Raw genomic sequence first — 21,937 nt, 5'->3', positions numbered from 1 at the left:
GGGATGAGACCAGATGTTGTCGTCTCTTAGAAAATCCTTCATCTGGCACAAAAAAATAAAAATAAAATAAAATGGAAATAAAACAAAAGTGCAACCAAAGTCAAAGAAATTAAAACTCTAAGCTGGGTTAGCATACATTACTTTTTTTTTAAGGTAGGCACAAAGTCAGAGAAATAAGCCTTCACATTAACACCAGTATGACCAGTTGCACCATCCTTTCTGATTTACACATTAAGGCGTACCTAATGGTGTTATTTTTAAGACCTTATCAAATATGAAAGAGCTATAGCTGAAAAAGCTCGAACAATAACAAGACCCATAGTTACATTAAAGAGTTTCAGATAGCATTTTGTCATCTTATATCATAGTTGCTGGTCGTCTACAAAAGAAAGTCAAACTTAGAAGCAAGCCCACTTCCTTTCTGCCTTGTTTCACATTTTCATCCTCACGACTTTCCTCCAGTTAAAACAGCTACAAGAAAATCCACATTTGCACTGATTAATAAGTTACATTTTATAGATACACACATACGGAGGGGAGCTCAGAAGTTGCTTGGCACATTCTCATGCTTCACCAACCTCTCCTACAATCTAAATAACTATACAAGATACAGTAAAACGGGTCTTCTCGCGGCCCTCGAGGCTTCAGCATGAAGAGGAGATCAAACGGGAGCCGGCCGGCCATGATCAATACTCGTCTGCATTGGTTATTGGTCATCGTCCTGCAAAAAGGAAGGCATACACAACCCAATGCACTAACATGGAGCGGTTCAGTTGTACATACAGTATCTTCGCATACTGATAAAGTTTTCGATTCATAATTTAATCTGTATATACTGTATCTTAATATGCTGGTACCAGGTATTCACAGTGACTCTAAAATAAAATTACAAGAGGAAGTTTGTACAAGAAACAACGGATTCTGGGCGTCCAGCGAACGTTTGGCATTCCCATTTTTTTCCACTCGGAGTTCAGAGTTCAGAGTTTGGAGATTAGTTTGTGTGGGGTTTGGGAGAGCTGCCTGGGCTTTTCGTTGGCACTGAGGAGAAGCAGTCCAAAACTCCTCTGAACGCACTTTGTTCGTCAGCAGTGGACACAGAAAGGTGAGGTAAGGTGGTGTCAGGGGGATGAGATCTTACCACCTCCTTATGTTGAACAAGACGTTACCTGGGCAGCCTAAAGAAAGTACAGTATGTGCCCCACCGAGGGTTGATTTTTACATTAAAAAAAAAAAAAAAAAAGGGAAAAAAGTGCAAGAATGACACAGAAACACACACACACACACACACACAAACACACACCAGGGTGGAAAGGTAAGACTTCACCTATCGTCCTTACTGCCACCACTCATGAGCAGTAGTAAACAATTACCCCAAAAATAGTCACGGTAGACATCCGCCAAACACAAAACATATTTAAATACAATATTCTGTATTTCACTATCAGTTCAAAGGTGCTGTTATTCGGACACCTAAAGCTATTTTGCCAGCTGAAATAAAAAGCTGCCTTTTGGCATTCAGTGGTTCAGGCCAGCAGGAGGAGATCTTCTACAGTATGGCTGCTACAATAGTGAGGTTAGAAGATAACAGCTACAGGCAATCATGGAAGGAAGCCGGAGCAGTTCTTTCCTGCTGTAGTCTGTGTCTTCAGGAGAGGTATAACCCTTATTCAGCGTCCCTTTAACACTCTTTTTTTCCCCACACATACTTCAGACAGACACGCATGCTCAGTTCATTTTTTTAAGCATTTCCAGTTTACGTCCCTTATTTCATGGGCTTTTTCTTTCTTTCGCTTTTTAATAGTCTCTCCCTAAAAAAGAGAATTTCTTAAATACAGTACTACTGAGAAGTGAAGAGGGCAGGGAGTGTGATGTCCTTACGTAATGGACTCTGAAGCGAGTCAGTTATAGTCATTACATCTTTTGAAGTAGAAGGCTGCCTACAGGCTTGTAATCCTCATGTCTCCCCCCTTTTTTCTCCCTCCTCCTTGTTTTTTACATCAAGGCCTTCCACACTATCAGCCAGAACCACACTCAGACATTGCAACTACATACTACATGTCTGGCAGGATAGCAGTACTACAATTCACATATATTACTGGTGAGATATATATATATATATATATATATATATATATATATATATATATATATATATATATATATATATATATATATACACACATACATACATACATACATACATACACACACACGCACACATATATACACACACACTTTGTGTGTATATATATTTACATACATAAACTATATATATATATATATATACACTTTTGGTCATTTTGGCTAAAACACCACCAAACATGCTATTCAGTGTCTCTCAGTCTTTTAAAGCAAGTGCTATTAAGCCCAGCTCGTCAAGTATTTGAAGCAATATATAGACGCACACACATCCACACACACCGAATCATACATACACACACACACACTACTAGAAGCACTCTGGCATAGCACATCAACACAGCAGCCTGTGTCGGTCAGTCTGCAAAGGTCATCACTGGGTGATAAATGTCTTTTTTTTCCCCCTAAAAATTGATTTGCATACTCCCTCACCAGCAGGCAAGTCCAGGATTCAGGACAAGAGACTGTGAGATTAAAGAGGATAGGTATGTGTGTGTGTTTTCAAAATATGTCAGAACAAAGTAAATGTGTCGAGCGTAAAAAAACCCGCACTGTACGATTTGCATCACTCTGCTGATTTCCGTGCGTGCACGCACGTGCGGCGGTGAAGCTAACAAGGCTTGTTGACGTTGCACAGCAGCTCGGTGACTTTGATGAGACGGGCCACCGTGCTCTGTGACTCCTCCTGCAGCCGCTGGTTGTTCTGCCTGAGGCTCTGCACCTCAGCCTGCAGCACCGCCTTGTCCTCCTTCTCCTGTAAGACATCGGCACACAACAGAACAAAAAAAAAGCTGTTGCTCAGATGGCTGTGGCAGGGAGGAGAGCGGCAGGTGCACCGGTGGCTTTAAGCAACTTGTGGGTACAAGTCATAGACTGTATATAACAGTCTCTGTATGCGGTCTTTATATACAGTCTATGGTACAATTAAACACACAGAGTGATGAGATAAAAACAACACAATGTGGTGTGAGCAAGAATAAAGTCACATCCCCAAACAGCGCAGAAACAATTAGTCAATCACTTGTTTGAAAGAAAAGATTTTTTTGCTGTTGTTGTTGCTGTTTTAGACATTTATCAGGTAAACACAACCAAACATTTGCTGACTTTTCACTGTTGCATATCATTTATTAAAATCAGTGCTTTAAGGGCGTCTTACAGTGGGGTGTAGGGCTGCAACTAGGGGTTATTTTCGTGATTGAAAAGTCTGATGATTATTTTTCATTGAACACTTTCACCGATCGATCACATGCCAGAAACTATGGAAAACAATCACATCAAGCTTGCAAAAGTCCAACTTAATGTTTTTTAATATTGCTTGGTTTTAAAGTAAAACAGAGAAAAGCAGCAAATCCTCATATCTGAGAGGCTACGGCACTAAGAAGCATTCAGTTTCTCTCAATCAACTAATTGTTTCAGCACCAAATGTTCTGTTTTTAGTTTGTTTGTTTGTCTTGTTATTACAGCATTGGAAATTCGGAGGTGAATGATTAGAAAAATATCCATTAGATCTCTCAATGCTGAAAATAGGTATAGTTGCAGTCCTAAACAAGGACTTCAAATAGAAAAAAACTGCCATATGTTTGCTTTGTACATATACAGTACAGGACATATACAGTGTTTGGCAAAAATAATAATAATTAAAAATAAAAAAAAATCGCAACACAATGCCCACTTGTCTGTAGTAGCCATCAGATGTGGTTAAAGGCTCCGGAAACGTTGCGTAAAGTGGCCTTTGAGTTCCTGACACTTGCCGTTTTCACACATGCTCTGCACCGCCGATCTTTTCTATAAATCACCCGACGGGGTTGCGTGCTCGAGCGGTATAAAGTGCACAAGAACGAGTGATGAGAATCGTGCAGGTAGCTCAGTTCACAGCGAGTGCGTGCCACAAGTCGGGCCTCCCGCTCGCTCTACTCAGGAAGCACCCCTTTCTGCACCGCTTCGAGCATTTCCGCTAGTAAGAACACTTCTGACGTGAGTTAAATACGACAAAAAAGGGGAGCTGCACACAAAAGTCCTGATGTGACTCATCAACATCGTCTGGAGTTCATGTGTGAAAATGGCTACACAGCATTCAGAGGTATCGACATGAAAATAAAAACAAAACAAAACAAACCAACAAACAGAGCACATCATCACATTATCAAAGCACTGAAGGAGTTGTCATAAATACATGTAAAAATGTATAATACTGGAATTTCAAAAGAAATCTGATAATAATTTCTGTACACGAAATTATAAATAAATAAATGATTTTTTATAGTGTTTTTTTTTTTGTTTGTTTGTTTTTCGTGTGTATTTAATGCATCTGTATAGCTGTGATTCGACATGAGTAAACAAAAGGCTGCACTGGCAAATGGAAATCATCTCTCCGCAGTGACAGAAGCTTAGCGATTTAAGTGATAGTTTCTTCTACCTGCTGATTTTTCTGCTTGAGCTGAGGATCCCTGAAAAATGTTACCCACAGAGAGAAAAACATTCATGGAAGTCAAAGCACCTTTTGCAGGTCATCCTGCAGCTTCTTCAGCATGGCCTCCAGCTGCGACACCTTCTCCTCCAGGTGGCCTGGAGAGTCACTGCAACAGAGAGCGGCAGTGACACTTTGTCAAAAGCGATCACATGACGATGACCTCATGATTTCCCCCTTTCTAATCCGAACAAATAAATAAATAATATCTTGAAAAAATAAATGCATGAATATAACACAAAGCGTCAGGGTGTTTCAGCATCCCAGCCATCAAATCAACAAAAGCCTGCAGTGGAAAAGTTTTCCTTTCCTCTCGAACCAAATGTGTGAACTTTTCAATTTGCTTGATTGCTCGAGACGCCATCTGTCACTCTGACAGCCTCGGAGCTCGACGCTTTGTCCCTCCTGCCTTTTAATGAAACTTGTAATGCTCACACATCAATTTACAGTAATTGCTACATCCGACGAGCAGAGCCGCTCTGAGCGAGCGCAGTCATCCCACGATGCATTTCGTCTGACTGCGGCTGTACATAATAAGTACACTCCACGGAGCGAAGCGAAAGCGGCCTCCCAGCAGTGAATTTAAAGTGCGATAGGTTTAAACGACAGAAAAGGGCAGAAATTGCAGTGTAGCGTGTTTGATCTTTAAAGAAACTTCATTTGGTTTTCATGACGATCACCAAATACGATCTGACAACTGGAAACCCTCCCCCATATATTTATAAATTTGCGTGTTTAATAACACAAAGGTGGGAAAATGCGCTCTAACTGCTGTCAGCGTCACTCCAATTGTTAACTATAATGTGTGCATAACTTGAAGATTTTATTGTTGTGTTTTTGATGTGAACTTGATTTATCAAAGAAATATTCACAACTTTGTTTTTGCTTATCTACTGTTGACATTTGTTTCTGTCTTTGTTTTGTCTCCGGCTGATCTGCAGGACTTTGTTTGTTCAGTCTCAGCATGGAGGAGGCGAACAAGGCCACTGAAGACAAGTAAAAATGGAGCTACAGTTTTAAAGAAAAAAAGCCACAGCAGTGAGTCACACACAGAACTGCATCACCGAGTCAGCAAGGGGCTTCTCTTTATGGCGGCGAGAAGCCATCACGTTGACTCAAACAGCTGGATGTAGTCTAAATAACTGAGTGAGAATAGAGGTGCCGTTCTAACTGAATTGAGAAAAGGGAGTAATTCAGACAAAGGCGCTAACTACAAAGATGTTGAACTGCTTCGGCTTAGACGCACTTTATAGCAACCCACCTCTCCTTTGATTCTTTTGGCTTGCCGTCAGTTTGATCAGCGCCTGCTTGGGAGGGGTCTCCGGCTTTGCGGTCTGCGATAAGGAACATTATTCACATTATTATAATGATCATAAGTGATATATACAGTAAATTAAATAAAATGTGATGAGACAGAGATGTGAAAGTTGATGAAGTCAATAAAGATGTTTTGACTCTATGCACTCCTGTGACAAGCTAAGTACGCTCTCACTGCGTTTATAAGAATTAAGAGGGTAAGTAGGAGTCAGATCCTGCTAATCAGTTGCACTTGGTTAATTGTCCATCAGCAGGTGTGATCACCTCTATAAAAGCAGAAGTTTTGGTAGTTTCCTGCACCTACACCTGCACCTTCACATTCAGTTAGCAGCTTAAATGTTAAAGTTGGTGTAGGTGCTAATCATAATAATGTTAAGATTGCAACCGACCAATCACGTTGTTGTGATGTCATTTCTTTGTAATGTGGAAAAAAAACCCAAACACCTTTGTTTTTATATAAAACTCTCGTCTGGAATCATCTTCTTCTTCTTCTACCTCAAGCATTCTAAATTAATTCATACAGTTATTAATAACAATATTAATAACAACTATATAATCAATTTAGGTTTGCTGTTAGCCAAATTAAGGTTACTCATGTTGGTTTTCAGAAAAGTGTTAGCTAACTGCTTGACTAATGGTAAATAAAATCTCAGATAGGCTCACTGGTCAATTGGGATGTTGATCCTGGACCAACAGTATAATGATGATGTGGGGACGACACCAACGTGGGGATCATGTGTTAAAGGTCATGTATGGTAAGAAAAACACTAAAAAAGTACGACTTATTTGGAAGGTTTGCCAGGAGAAAACCTCTTACACAAAAACTTGTGGAACAATGTCTTTGGACTAGATGTTTGGCATTTAATGCCTGATGCCATATTTGGCCAAATCGCCTCATACCAGCTGTCCCGCACGGTGGTGGAGGGGTGATGCTTTGAGCTTGTTTTGCAGCCACAGGACTTTGCACTCATCAAGTCGACCGTGAACATTTCTAGAGTCAAATGTGAGGCCATCTGTCCACAGCTAAAGCTTGTATTTTGCAACAGGACAATGATCCTAAGCACAGCAGCACATCTGCAAAAAAATGGCTGAAAATGAAAAAACTCGGGGTGTTGCAATAAGTCCAGACCTCAACCTGACTGAAAGCTGTGGTGGGAACCTATTAATGCTGTGCATAAAGAAATGCCCGCAAACCTCAATGAACTGAAGCAACATGTAAAGAAGAGTGGGCAAAAATCCTCCACAATAATGTGTGAGACAAATAATGTCACACAGTAACCAATTACTTCAAGTTATTGCTGCTAATCGTGGATCTACAAGCTACAGAATCAGGGATGTTCTTAGTTTTTCAGACGACTGCATGCCCCCCTTTTTACAACACTTTTATACAACATGCAACTTTTTGTGCCCAAACACACCAAAGAACACACCAACATTTCTGACATGCTACACACGAAAACTGTTGTGACTGCTCATTTGATGCATTGCTTGCTTGGCACCATGCTCGCATTAGCTAACTGTTCCCAACAAATGATGCCCGCAGGCTGAGGGCTGTTGACATGTCCGGCAGACAGGTAGCATTTGCAATACTCTTTACTTCCAGTTATTTTTTATTCTATTTGTTAAGGTGGTGCAACAACAGTGCACCTGAGCAGTCAATCTGGGAACCCTTATGCTATGTGGCCAAAGGACAAACAACTAGATCACTCATTTAAACATCTATTCCGGATCTGTTTCTTACAGGAGCCCTTGCTCTTCTAAAAAGAGTTTCCAGCATCTTAATTCTGGCCGCAGAGGTTTGTTTCTATGCAGTATTAGCGAGGCCAGATGTCGAAGTTCGGCTGGGCTTAAAGTTTAGTCTTTCTAAGTGGTCCCAAAGGTGTTTGATGGGGTGGAGGTGCAGGCCAAGTGGCATTCATCCAGGATGCTTTTAGTTATAGCGCATAATGGGTAGCTAATTAAGGCAATGTTACAGTTATTTACTTACAGTAAAGTGAGTCTATTTTCCTGTGATTGTGCAGAACATTTTAGGAGCTTGATGCATTATTTACAGTCTAATCCACATTTATCAAGTATATATAAACAGTTCCTCACCCTCTCGTGACAAAGCCTCCAGGATGTTGCGGCAGGCTGTGGCCAGGTCAGAAATCGACTGCCACTCCTCCTCAGTCGAATCTGTTGTCTCCGAGAGAACTGTAACACAGAGGAAAAAGTTCACTAAACATGCCTAAGATTATAGGTAACAGCGCAAGAGGACTGGGATGTGTGAAGCAGCTGATTCCTTCTGGTTCTGCAATAGCAAAGAGTCCCCACCTGGGGGTGCTGCTGTGTTACTGCTGGTCAGATTTTAGAGCACAGATGAGCTGATGTGCCGGCTTGGCCATGTCAGACCAACTAAGATGAAATTTATAGGAGCACGCGATCAAAATATAGTACATGAGAGTTACGGTGCAAGACAGGGAGCTTTAACATTTTAATAGTTTTGGTGAATTTTTGTGAATATAAGGGTTTTAATGACATTGAAGGTAGTGAAAAGTACTGGTTTAAGACATATTTTGAAGCTAAATTTCAATGAGAGAACCCTGCATCCCCCTGAAAAAAAAATATCAGAAGACTCTGATGATGAGAGGATGAGGAAGTGTGCTCTTACAGCAGTTAAATGATGAGTCTCATAGTCTCAGTGGAGGCAGAGCAGATGGTGTAAGAGGGGTTCCTTGAATTGGGGCTGCCTAAAACTCCACCCCTCCCACTACCCATCTGTCCCCCTTTTATCCCAGCCTTGGCAGGGGGTGGCAGCGGAGCAGGGATGATATTAGATTAGCGGAATAGGGGGCAGCGTGGATGAAAGAGGAGGAACAAAGGGGATGCAGTGGGGACTAAAGGGAGGATAATGAAGAGAGGATTTTAAGGCAGAGGAAATCTGGAAAAAGGAATTTGAGGTTAAATCAGGCAGAGATGATTCGCAAACATGTGTAATTGTTGTATTTCGGCTTCATTTAAGCTGCGGCTGTGTCTGCTGTTCTGTCTGAATGAGATTTTCCCTTTTAGATTTTGTTATGCACATACAATGAGGCTCTAAATAAGCATGCACTTACTCTTGGTGATGGAGTTATGAAGACTCAGGGCTCGTGAATTTCTTTCAGCTCGGTCCACACTTGACAGCCGCAAAGACGAGAGAGAGGAGTCACTCGCCGAGGCTTTGTCATCGCCAAACTCGGCTCCCATGAACTGAAGACAAGACAGAGTTTGAGATGAAGGAGAGACAACGGTGTCGGAAAGGAGACGGAGAGGTGCTGCGGCGCGCTGTTTTTTCACCTGCTCGTCGCCGAGGGGAACCTTCGGTTTGACTTCCAGGATCAGATCAGGTGTGGCATCCCTCAGCTCCCCGATGTTCTCATAGATGTGGTGTTCAACCTTCAACCCCACGTTGTCATACACGTGCCTGCACACCGGGGCGGAGGGAAAGAGGGTGTTGAAAAAATAACCCCAAAAAACCCAATGAAAATTGGATGTTGAGGCTTTATTTTTTTAAACCAATCTAAAGGTCAAAACAGAAACCAGAGAAGTAATCTCCAGGATGGCTCAGATTTGAGCCTGATTCACATTTACTGTGGCGCACTCGCAGAATTATCTGTCAAATATATCACGTGATGCCGTCCAGTCTAATTTCTCAGTACTACTTTGTGTGACGATAAAAAGAAGTCAAATTCGATTTAGCGAGCAGCAGAATTTAATATTATCCTCATGAATATTTCCTTTATGCACAGCGTTTTCCTCAAGCTGACCAGTGTGGTTAAAGGGATTTACCCGAGACAGATGCGGACGGGCCTTTGATACTCAAGAAAATGAGGAAAGAGTGCACAGTGCAGATCATTATGTAAGTAACCTCTGAATTGAAAGCAAGCTTGCTTCATGGCTATCATTCTTGACTTGTTTGTATGGTTCTTGAAGATGTTTTTGTTTTGCTTTTCATTAAGAAAAATCACTAGCAGGAGATCAACTGCTTGGCCAGTCAACCTGCTTCATGACAATTAGAAAAGCAAGCGGTGGAAAGAGTCTTCAATTTCAGTTCATATTAAATCAGGAAAAAGGGATTATATTATCAAAAGTTAGCTCTATGACTGTGGGGATGTTAAATGTGCTATACTATCATCAGCAGTATTTACGGCTTGTCGTTGCTTGAGTAGTTTTTAACCATGATACACGCTGATGAAACTGCTCCTTTCTGTTATCAACCCCCTTAATCGTTTATTTGCAAGAACAGAATATTGTGAAAATATTGTTCCTAGTTAGAGATCTCCGACTGATATCATCAAACTTCTGTTTATTCTGAGGAGATCAGAAATCCTTCTTCAGGTTTAACCTAAACTGTTTGTCATTAATATTTTTTAACAACGCTTCATTTGTTCAGAAAGAAACTATAGTGACTATAATGGATAAAAGAACAAGCACGAGCACCACAGTATCCATCCGCCCTAAAGAATAACAGTGGGAGTGAGCTTATCCCAGCTGACACTGGGACTGAAATACAGTGTTTTCCTCTGAAATGTAGTCAAGTAGAAGTGAAACATAAATAAAGACTAAAACATATCGCTCGAAATTGAAGGGAGCTCTTGAACAATTTGAATTTTGAAGCACAATATTGATTTCTGCTGACTGCTGTTACGTCCTTTTCATTCATCAAGATCCGATTTGCGTTCATTTTTTTGAGTATTATATCCTAGTGTCAGTTTACTACACTACACTTTCTACATGAGAGAAAATAAAGTTAAAAAAGCAATTTGAACAGGAACATCAAAGTGAGTATACAATGTCAAACATTTAAAAGTGGAGGCGCTAAATTCCCTGAAGATAAAATCAGTCCGTGCCTCAACTTCTGAACCAGAAAAGTGACATAAAAACAAAGTGACGGAGATTTTGCATCATCAGCAGATGCATTTAAATAGCCTCTATAAAATCTAGCTTCTCTTTTTTTCCTTGATTTTCATTTCTTGTGTTTCTTCATGACGCCGCCGTAACACTTCAAAGAACACCTCTATAAGTTTTAGTCGCACTCACCCCGCGTCGCAAGTGTCGCTGTAGGACAGCTGTTTTTCCAGAGAGTAGCTGCGCGGGAGCTGCGAAGCGCTGCCCTCCTGGCCCTGATTGGCCGGCTGGTCCTGCAGAGATGTGGCTCGTAACAAAGGTAAGCTGGGCATTGTGAGGAGCGAGTACGGATTGCGCTCGCTCTCCACTTTATCGCAGAGCTGCTCTTCGCCTTCGTCGGTCTCCGCCTGCGCCTCCTTTGTGTCCGGCTCCTCGACCCCGCCCGTCTTCACATCATCATCCTCTTTTTTTGCCTCCTCCTCTTCCTCCCTTTCGTCCAGCACCCAGGCCTCTCCTGACTGATTCTCACCGGGCTTGCACTCTGCATCCTTGATGGCTTTCAGATACAGCTCAGAGAAACTCCTGCAGAACATGGAGGAAAAAAACATCACACACACAAATTAATTTAAAAAAGCTAACTAAGCTGAAACTAAGATGAGATGGGAGGAAAAATATCGTTGACGTCTTTGTGAGACTTTGCGCTTTGTTGTAACGAAAGAAGAATTTTGAGCATCGGTTACATTTATCTAAACAGTCCCCTCCACAGCTGCTTCTGTCCTGCCTCTGATCTGAATGGAAAGGTGGTGGTAGCAGCAGTGCAGCATGTGACAGTGTGATTAAAGATCATTAAAGGGATTGACTTGCTTCTAGTCAGCTGGTGTGACACTGACTGCAGGCTGTAACCCACTAAAGAGTGAGAGGCGAGTAGCTCTTGTGTTGTTCCGATCTGACCTGTCCCACAAGCCCTGTTCAATACCCACGACTCCCTTCTCGTCCCCACCTGCGAGGCTTGCCGTTCTCGTCCGGTGGGATGACGGTGATGTGGATCTTGTGGGCGGTGCGGAGCAGCCTGGTCCTCTCGTCGAGGCTCAGATGAACCAGCGAGTGCCCGCAGAGCCTCACCACGCGAGCCCACAGCTGCAGGCCTCCGCTCTCAGCGTAGCAAAACCGCTGCAGCTCCGTCACAAAGCCCTCCTCGTTCATCAGGAAGCCGGGCTGCCCCACTCCGTCGCGCAGGGGTGTGACCTCCAGCGCCTCGCAGCCCCGCGTAACCAGCTGCAGAAGAGCAGATTCGGGTGAAGGAATGAAAAAGACGTAAAATAGTCACGCAGAAATTTCGATTTGGTTCACAGTCACCCACCTCAAGCCTCTGCACCACCTCTCGTATGTCTTCTGCCTGGTTCTCCATCATGCTGATCGACACCGACTCCCCGCGCTCGTAGAAGATATCTAAGCAGGGCCCCCCGTCTTTGGGCTCTGTCACCGCCTTCCAGCCAATGACATCGCGACAGGAGCAGTTGAACACCACCTTGCGCGAGTACCTCTCGATGAGCACCACCGACTCGGTCGACACGGCGAGCAAACAGGGGAGCTTGTGCTCTCCGGCTTCCCATTCATCTATGCTGTTCACCATCACCGCCCACACAAGGGCCCCATTGCTGTGCAGCTCGGCCCCTTTGGCGCCCTTCATCTTGTCTTTGCGCTTTCCGCCAAGGGAGAGCAGGGGGAACTTAGTGGAGGAGTCTATGGGCGTGGTGGTTACGTAGTTTTCCGCCAGGTCCTTCAGGTATTCCTGACGCGTGCGGGTGGCCATGGAGCGGAACTTCTCTGACTTCTCTGCAGCATTTTCAGCGTTGACCGCCTTCGCCAGGAGGAAGTCTCTAAAGGCGGCCGAGCGAGGGAATCGGGCACCTTTGGGGAACAGAGGCCCGAATAATGGGATGTCTTTAGAGCGTGTCACAGCCACCCTGAGAGGAAGAGAAATGAGGAGTGAGGAGAGGGTGCAGCAGGAACATTCAATCTATGTCTTGTTTTGTTTTGGAGTGTTGTTGCGACAGAGCACACGCAAATACCAGGATGTGACTCTAACACCCGCAGTTTTTAAAAAATTTTTTTTTAGATCGACTAAAAATCCTTATAGCTTACTTAAATCTGCCACTTCTCACACAAAGAACCCAAATCCCTGATTTCCTTTTCCTAAGTGCTTTTTTAATTTTAGCTGCTAAAAAAATGTACAAATTCTCGTTAAACCCCTGAGAATGATGGAGTCAGACCTGTAGTAGGTGTTCTCGGTGCAGGGCTCGTGAACTTGCACGATGATGAAGACGTGCTGGAAATGGGAGCGGATGGACTTCGGAGTAAAGGGCATAGCGCCCGGCTCCTGAAACACGATCGTCACAATGTCGTTACCGATGTGGCGCTTCCGCAGCAACTGATGAGACCAAACAGAAACACAGACATTAATTAAACCAGAGGCCATTGCAGCTAATTAAACCTGAGAACAGTTACCTACCAAACAAAAACATTTAAGGGAAGAGCAGACAGATAATGCTTCAAGACAGGCCTACAAATGAAATAAGCGAGTTCATCATAACAACGATCGTGTTTTACCAATCGGCCCATTTACTCATGACTTCTTCCGTTTTAATGCTCTGTACATGCATTAAACGTGAACAAAACAATGACAATTAATCATGTTTATTAGAATAAATAAACTAAATAAGTTGTAAATACTCCTGCGTCTTTTCATCTGAACTTCATTAATCATACTTTGGGAGATTTGTTGTGATTTAAATCGCTTTTCTTCATAGACAAACATATAAAAATAGATTACAAAAACCCAAGATATAAACGCAGGCTTGGCTGTAGATTATTGCACCGAAGCTACCGGAGCCTAAACCGCTGCTGCTGCTGCAGAGGCTGCAGATTAAAGAGGCAATGCAGTGCCCCATCACTGCCATGTAAAATCTTTAATCTATATTAACATGCAATGTCCAGTTTCTTTGCAAATGACATCAAACAGGCTTAAACCCTAGACGGCACGTTAAAACACGACAGCCGGATGAACAGAAGACGGCCTGCGAGGCAGCAGTGAATACCTTCATGGTGGGAGTGAACACTGGGGGGCAGGATTTTTATGTCATGCTTGTTGTGGAGCGCAGAGGCTTTTTCTGCAGCTTTTACTAAAGCACGACGGTACGCAGAGAGCTACGTAATGAAAATCGTGGCTCATTCGGTCTTTTGAAGAATACTGAACAAAGGCTGAAGGAAGACTGCAATTCTGTGGAATTGTGTTGTGATACACAAAGAGCAGGAAAAGGAAACCATGTGTCACGGGCCCGTTAGGTTGTGGCTGCTGTTACCTGCTGTGTGTTGTTGGCTGTGTAGGGCAGCATGGTGGACACATGAAACATAATCTCGTAGTCCTGGTAGCGCGTGTAGAGCGAATGTGTCCCAGTTGAGTCGGCTGCACAGGTACGCAGAGAAAGAGACAGACAGGTAGAGATTTAGCAGAATCAGTCAACGTCTCTGAAGGAAACACTAAACTCAGGCTGTCACAGCCGGGATGAAATGTGTCCCGTTCGCTGTTCTCCGCTGCTCACTCAAGGGAAAACAGCTCAGAGATAATCAGCAGTGACTATGCTATTTTGCAGGCATTACTCAGATTACATGTGGCTAGATAGGAGTTATCTTCGGCTTTCTGTGGTGCACTGATGCCCTTCGGATAATCGTACTGCGACAAGGTGAGATGTAGCCAATAGATGTGGGTGTAAATGAAGTGTCTGTAGCTCACTCTTGTTGTCCAGCTGAGCTCGGTATTTTTCCCAGCCCTTCAGTCGCACCCGTTCCCCGAGCAGATCCAGAAACTTCTCAAATGCCGGCCCGGAGCTCTCGTTGTTGTACATGTCTTCCTCTGAGCTCTGCCCGGCCCGGCAGTACATTATCCCAACCTTTCGCTGAAAATTCAGCTGGAAGATAGAGAGGCACAAAAGTTATTGAGCACTGAAAAATATACAGAGTTAGAGTGAGAACTCTCATTTCTAGCCTTTATTTGATATTTTACTTTACAGGAAAAGGCAAGGGAGTTGGGTATTACTGAATGTAAACATAATCAAACTCATCACAGCTCCCAAGACTTTTTTTAACTGGTCATTTCTTGCAGTTTTACACTTTCCACCCAGATCACTTTGTGTCTATACGCCACTCTGCCTTTAATCATTAGTTTTTATTAAACTCGCTCTTCCACAGCACGTCTTTTGTCCTTTCTTCCTCCCATCACCTCCAACTGGTCGCAGCTAATGGCTATCCTGATGTACTGGAAGTTTTCCTTCCCACTGTCACTAAAATATTTGGTTATAGAGGTTCGTCTAAATGTGTTTTTTTTTTTATCTCTACTGTTGTAGAGCTTTATACCCAGGGGCGTAATATTATGAATTATCTTGCATAAATAGGCTATTGATTTTCTTTCTTTATTTCAGGTATTACCAGCAAAATAGTTGCATGTTTAGTCATCGTGGAATTTACACAGATTTATTTATTTATTTTAGACCCCCCACAAAGTTACGCCGATGCTTATCCCTTACAGTATAAAGCATCGTGAGGGGACAAGTGTTGTTGTGATTTGGCAACATGTAAATAAAATAACATTAAATTGAATTAAATTGAATATATAACTTCAGATGTGGGCTAGAGAGCACCTACAGGATAATGAAGGAGCTTCAGCATTTGGCAGGTTCTGCAATGTCAAAAAAGTCAATAGAAATAAAGAAATATGGGTTTTAAAAAAACGACTTCAATGTTGGGTAATCAGCAAAAAATATTTTGCATCTCACTAATTAAATGTTTGGTGCATTTTTATATTCATTAGTACCTTTTGATTTCATTATTTAAATCTCATAATTTGTTTCTTTTGAGTGTTTTTCAAACAAATTGGGACACTAAATGTTTTGGGCTCAGGATGCGTGACAAACAAATGTTAAAATTTTTAATCACGACAAAATATGAAGTGTTAATTAAAAACAAATTGAAATTTGAATGAATCTTACTCAGTCAATAATATTTGCGATAAATACAGAAGAAAAAGCAAAGGCTCCAAGTCAAACAATACAGGAGAAAAACAATAAAGTGAGAGCTTTTTGCTTTTTACTCTTTCTGCAGCACATAATCAACTTGAAAACAATTAGCTTACAGCTCCAGTTCTAATGGAATAGAAGCAAATGTAATAACTGGGTTAAATGACCTCTTGGACAGCAGTTGTAGGCTTTTAACATAAAGTGGAGAAAAATACACAAACCCTATCTGATGCCGTTTGACACAATTTACAGTTTTCTGCCCGACACATGCAGCAGTCTTCAGTATCACCGGTGTCGCGTTACTCACCCCCTGTTCATCCAGTTTGAGCAGGGTGTCCCGCACCTTGGGGGAGTTTGAGGCCAAGCGAAGGCAGTGCTGGTTCAGCTCAGGCATGATGAACTCCAACAGCCTCTTGGGAGTCAAGCCTCTGGGGGTCGTGTGTCGAGCCGCAGAGGGCACCGACTCCTCCAGGATGGAACCTCGCAGAGTCTTCATCTGCGGACGGGATTCACACTCAACACATCCGGTCGAATCAATTTTACACACAGGACAGGAGAAGCGCGCTGCTTTTACCTCTGTGGTGCGAAATATGATTCTACAGTTGTTCTGAGCGCCGCTGGATCCTTCTTTCTCCTCTCGACGGAAGCTGATGGCCACCGGCCCGAGGCGTTCGTCAATTCCAAAAAAATTCTGATGTTCTGCGACGGCAGGACAGACAAATAAATACTGAGAGGAACGAGACCGGAAGACCCACAGTGGGTCAAACAACTATCAGAGCACCTATAAGGCTTATAAGGACCTGTACAAAAATTATAACAGAGGGGAGGTGAGGGGGATTTATATGGAGGACCAAAAATGGCAACATAATGTAAAATGTAAAAGAAAGAGGTTCAAAACCATAACTCTATTTTGCATTTTAATTTTCATCTATTTCATCTATTAAAAAAACAATCTCAAAGTGACTAATATTTACTTTAAACCACCTCTCTAAGCAGAAGACTCTACCTCTTCATATCAAGGCAATATGATGGCGAACTCAACAGTTGCTGAAAATAAAGTGACTCAGGTGCAATTACTCCTACCTACAGCACTGAAGGGAAACTGAAGGCTCTTGACCCTTTATTACTCACAACACACACAGTAAACACTCATATAAATAAACACTCACAAGGAAAGGCTAAATTAAAATAAAAAGCATAAAAAAGTGACTGAATGAATTTCACATGGCCTATAAAGGACGGGAAAATTCCTAAATCTTGGTGAGTGTTAGACTTAACAGGGAACAGCTGAAAAGTAATTGATCGTAATCCTTTGACACTGTGCCACGTACCTTTCATGTAGAAATACTTGCGATAGTAATGGGCTCCCAGATCAGCATGCTCTATGAAGTAGTTGCTCTTGCCCTGCTGCTGCACATTGCTCTCTCTGGGCTCTTCCAGGACCGAAACTGCATCGTTGGGGATGCGAAGGCTAGACCAGAGTCCCTTCCTTCCCTGGGATCGACCCAGGCCCGCCTGCTCCTCTCCTCCAGTCTCGTTGCGGAAGTGGGGGCAGCTGAGGAGGAGCTCGTTATCGTTGCCATCACCTTCATCTAGCATCATTGACTGTTCGTTGTCTTCTGCGTTCCCTGTGCTACCACCCCCGCCCTGCGCAGGGGAGGATGGGGTGGACAGGGAGAGGGGACGGGGCTGGGAGGCAGCTGAAGCCCCTGAGGTGATATTCTTTTTCCGTCCAATGCTGTCTCTGTTTGTGGCTACCTCGGTTAGGTCAAACAGGATGCTCTGCACGTCATAGTGAGCAAAGCTCCTCACCCAGGCTCCGCCCCCGATGTTGTCATATGGAACTGGTTGAGGGACCTGAGAGGTCGTGGGTTTAGACTTTTTGCTAAGACCTTCAGGCTTTGGTGGCTTAACGGGTTTTGGGCCATCCACCGTGCAAACACCTCGAAAGTATCCATCGGGTTCTGGAGGGTGTCCCTGCAGCCCTAAAAGCAGGAAAGGGTCTTTGAAGCGGAGGGCACTTGGACTCAGGGGTCCCTGGTCGTCTGCTCTTGGCTCCTGGGCTTGAGTCTGTCTCTCGAGTGATGACAGGCTGCCGTACTCCCTGTGTAACAGCACACCTGTGTCTCCCTGAACCCCAGCATCCACCTTCTCACCAACCGCTCGCGCTGTTTTCCCCCCCGCCTTCCCAGAGGAGTCCAAGTCCCCAAGTGTGACATCGCTGTTACTTCTCTGCATGATGTGCCCCCGGCCCATGGACCGCAGGGTCAACCCGGCGCGGCTCGGGGTGAGGCTGTCCGCTTCGGCCCCATCGCCGTCCCTTCTTGGCGGCCACTCCACTACACCCGTTTCCCTCTTGGGGTCAAAGTTGACTGCTGCGATAGGCGGCCGCTGATTCTGACGGCGAAACTTGCGAATGAAGAGGTCGTCTGACTGCATGGTGTCCACCTGACAAACCAACTCCAGTCCAGCGGTATTTTCTCCACTCTGCTCCAGGGCTTCCCGCTAACCCCACCCTCCCAGTTAAATTGTTGTCCCGGTCTCTATGGCGCTGGTGTGAAATGGGAACACTGAGCGAAAGCAGCAAACTCAGTCCTCATTCACACCACTTACGAAGGCTGACCTTCTTCTCCACTCTCAGGCTCTCACAGATGCTGTGTGAGACACTGCACTCTGTCAATACGTTCCCAAGTGTGGAAGATGAGGACACGCGAAAAAGTGCTCCTGTTTTCTGCAGCGGTCCATCCAGGTGTGCAGATGTGTGTTTAGGTGGTACTCCAGTTGCGGGGTGCTCCTTCCTGTAAAGGATGTGAGGATCATCACTGGAGCCTGACTCTGTGTCCTCTGATTAAGAGAGGCTCCTTATGTATCAACACAGCGTCCTTCCGTGTGCACGCTTTCAGTGCCTGTGGCCTCTCTTTCGGTCTTATCCACCGGCAACCTGTACAGAAAAGAAGAGGAAGAAAAATATAAGTTTGGACCCCATCGTCACATTTTACCCACACTGATATAATCTCAATCAACAGCTTTATATTCAGCCCGTAGCAGTTCACCAGAAAAAGATTTGATAAACAAGTACTGAATTGCAACAATAAGGCAGTAAGCAGGTCTGACGTGTGTTTTATTGTTGAGTAATGCCTTGTACCTCTGTTTTCTGTTTTCCCTCATTATTATTCTTTCCTTTAGACACTTTCCGTTCCAAAGTTTCCCTAAATAGTTCCATAGCAAACTTAATACTCACCACATCCACCCCGCACACGCTCACAATAGACAGTATTAACACAGGGGAGGGTCCTTCCTGGCTTACTGACAATGTGCCAGCATACAAGCGAAATAAGTGTACGCCGTGTCTCTTACCTCCCCTCCACCCCGACACTGTGCATTCGCACACCACCAAACAGTTTTGTAGTTCACTCCCGCGCCAGTATTCAAACAAATACGTCAGTATGGACAACAAAAAGCATTTTAAATAACTGCAAATGCCGTGTTTTGCGACAGATATTACTTTCACTATTTTGAGAGTCATTGAAAGTCAAGAGGGTTTGAGAAAACGACAATGAAGCAGAGTGCTTCCCTGTTTTTAAGCCCTAAAAGAATTCATCTTTTTTTTGTTTCAACAAAGCCGACTTACCGTCAAAGAGGATTCTGTCCTAGGTACAGATCAGCCTGTTTGTGTCATCGTTTGTTGCTCGCACCCTGTTTTGGACCAAACTGACGTCAATCAACTCAAGCTGAAACCTTTTTGTCGCTCTCAATAAGGTACGAAGCTTCTTCCTGTCTAGTTTTTTTTAAAGCACCCATCTCCTCTATCGAGCTTGCAGCCTAAAGAGCAGGTGCAGCGGTGCAGAGCGCACACACATTCACATCACACTGACTTACATTCATTTCCTTCTCCCAACTCTAACGCCAACCGCTACTTGCATTAACCCCGGCCCCCCTAGAGGTTTTTATTTTGTCCCCGAAAAAGGGGTCGAGTCCCCACAGCGTGATTGTGTAAACTATTTTAGGTCCCCACAACATGCACAATACAAGTACACACAAACACACACAACACAAAAATATGCCAAATAGTGAGGAAGTCACAAGAAATCTTGGTTTCCCCTCCTTGCTGCTGCTCACGTTCGCTTGATTTTTTTCACCCAAAGAGAAAATATCAACGTGCAGTTTAAACGTTGGCGCTAAAAATGCATTTTAAAAAAAAAGCAAACGTTGAATAAGGATCAAATTTATTTGTTCATTTGCTCGCGTGTCAAGATATGCTAATGAACGTGAAGGTCAGCTTATATCATCGATATGAGCACTGTGAGCAGGAAGTTCTCTCTAAAGGAGATTGTGTCTAGATTTGAAAAAGGGGAAACAATGATTATTAGACTTCTCTATTATTGTTTATTCTAACAAAGCATTCATTGGAACACATTCAACATTGCCTTCAGTGCCTATTTTTCCATTATTCTGACAATATGCTTTTATAGACATGTTATCATTGATCTGAACTGTGTTATAAACTAATAATACACTAATAATACAAGCTGCCATAGATTTTCAGAAGCTGTTTTGTGATTTCTTACTGATAAAAATTGAATCTGCGTTGTGTGCACACCTCTCGATGACTACTTCAGACAAACATGCTGTGTTTTCAGCATTAACTTAAGTATATTTAGTTGGAATATCCTCAAGTTTCTAATCCAACCTAAAAGCAATCACCATCTGTAAACACTCTAAGTGTAAATTTCTCCTCAGGTTATTTAATCCCCAAACTTTGTAGAAACAAGCCAAGGACGTGACCTCAGCATTCTTCGTGGTACCTCGAGGCTCTGCGTGTACGTAAATGTTTATCCTTACGGCTGGCTACTATCTGTAACAGTGTTACAGATACGCTGTGTGAATGAGTAATATGTGTAACTATGTGTAAATATAATATTACTTTCATATCTGTCTGAACTCGAGTGAAGACGCTTATTTTGCATGCCTGGAATGGGAAAGAGAAAGCACGGTGAAGTACTGAATTAGGGGCAAAAGTCTTCTCATTTTTAGCACCTCTGATTAAGTCGGGGTTTCCCGTGGAAGCCCAGAGCGGACTTAATTAACGCGACGATCTTAATCTAATACTGAAAAATTAAAATGCAATTCCTGAATTTTCACAAGTGCTGTTCACTCAATATCGTTCTCTGTTGAGTGCACTGTTCCTTTGGAAAACAACAGCCACGAGCTGTCCTCGTGTTTTAATTTTGAACTTAAAAACACTGACATCAAATGCGCCTGCTGATGTTTTAGTGTAGCTGCATTACATAAGGGGTTTTTTGCTCCATTTGAATTTCATCTACCGCAGAGCTTATTCAATCTATGTAAATGAACTGTTAAATGCTGTTTTACTTTCTGTTTTGAAATTGTGAAAGGTGGATATTGCTTGCACTGTATTTTAGTATTTTAGTATTGTTTTAATTAGGCCCCCAGTAAGCTCCCATACTCCTCTCTTTCATGCGAGACTCCTGATCTGACAATGAGCACCAGTTAACCGCTTTGCTTGCCTCTGTGTGTGTGGAGTGCTGCAGCTTCTGACATTAAAACCCTGCTCATGTTCCCTCCTGGAAACTTTCAGATGTTCAACACCTATGTGTGCACAAATGATCTGCGTCTATGCCTATCTGCAATCATTACATGCAGCGTCATCTGCATGCTTCACAATGCTTTGAAAAAGTGTGAGCAATCAATTCTCTCCACTGTCTCAGAGTGGGGGTGTAGATTATTGGCAGCAGGTTGTTTTTGGAAAAAAAAGATTTAAAAAAAATCGCAGATTGCTTTCATGTTGTTCCAACAACAATCTGAATGCCTGAGGTCCACCAGAAGCACTCCTTCTCTCCACCAACACACAGTGCTGGTTGAACTTGGACACTTATCAGTCGGCCCTTTGTAAAAATTCACATGTTCCTGAGCTTCTCGGGACCTCAAACCATGAATCAGTCCTTGTTTCCATAGCAACCTGCCTGGTGCCACCCTCTCTATGTGGCATGTAGTCCACCGAAGCTTTAGAACAACCCTGTTTACCGAAATAGCTCCACTTTTGTCAAACAAGCCC

The 21,937-nt window shown here is 43.2% G+C and overlaps 1 protein-coding gene across 5 annotated transcripts in view; it reads right to left on the bottom strand.

The window, feature by feature from the left end:
• Nucleotides 1–2,255: 2,255 nt before the first annotated feature.
• Nucleotides 2,256–21,937, bottom strand: part of sipa1 (signal-induced proliferation-associated 1) — a 35,059-nt gene continuing 15,377 nt past the window's right edge. For 4 of the 5 annotated variants that reach the window (XM_026181747.1, XM_026181745.1, XM_026181748.1 and 1 more), the window contains exons 2-16: nt 17,193–18,802; nt 16,436–16,560; nt 16,169–16,357; nt 14,583–14,757; nt 14,152–14,255; nt 13,063–13,220; nt 12,150–12,756; nt 11,790–12,064; nt 10,982–11,371; nt 9,239–9,365; nt 9,019–9,151; nt 8,018–8,116; nt 5,868–5,940; nt 4,637–4,715; nt 2,256–2,893 (exon numbers count right to left, since the gene is read on the bottom strand). In XM_026181747.1, the coding sequence (XP_026037532.1) occupies nt 2,750–2,893; nt 4,637–4,715; nt 5,868–5,940; nt 8,018–8,116; nt 9,019–9,151; nt 9,239–9,365; nt 10,982–11,371; nt 11,790–12,064; nt 12,150–12,756; nt 13,063–13,220; nt 14,152–14,255; nt 14,583–14,757; nt 16,169–16,357; nt 16,436–16,560; nt 17,193–18,300 (3,786 nt within the window). In that variant the 5' untranslated portion in view covers nt 18,301–18,802 and the 3' untranslated portion in view covers nt 2,256–2,749. Of the gene's footprint in view, nt 2,894–4,636; nt 4,716–5,867; nt 5,941–8,017; nt 8,117–9,018; nt 9,152–9,238; nt 9,366–10,981; nt 11,372–11,789; nt 12,065–12,149; nt 12,757–13,062; nt 13,221–14,151; nt 14,256–14,582; nt 14,758–16,168; nt 16,358–16,435; nt 16,561–17,192; nt 18,803–19,492; nt 19,989–21,937 lie in introns of those variants that run through there. The other variant, XM_026181746.1, reaches the window with a different exon arrangement.

The sequence above is a fragment of the Astatotilapia calliptera genome, chromosome 10, assembly GCF_900246225.1.
Source record: "Astatotilapia calliptera chromosome 10, fAstCal1.2, whole genome shotgun sequence".
In the NCBI taxonomy this organism is placed as follows: domain Eukaryota; kingdom Metazoa; phylum Chordata; class Actinopteri; order Cichliformes; family Cichlidae; genus Astatotilapia; species Astatotilapia calliptera.
This window is presented reverse-complemented; position numbering and strand designations above follow the sequence as displayed.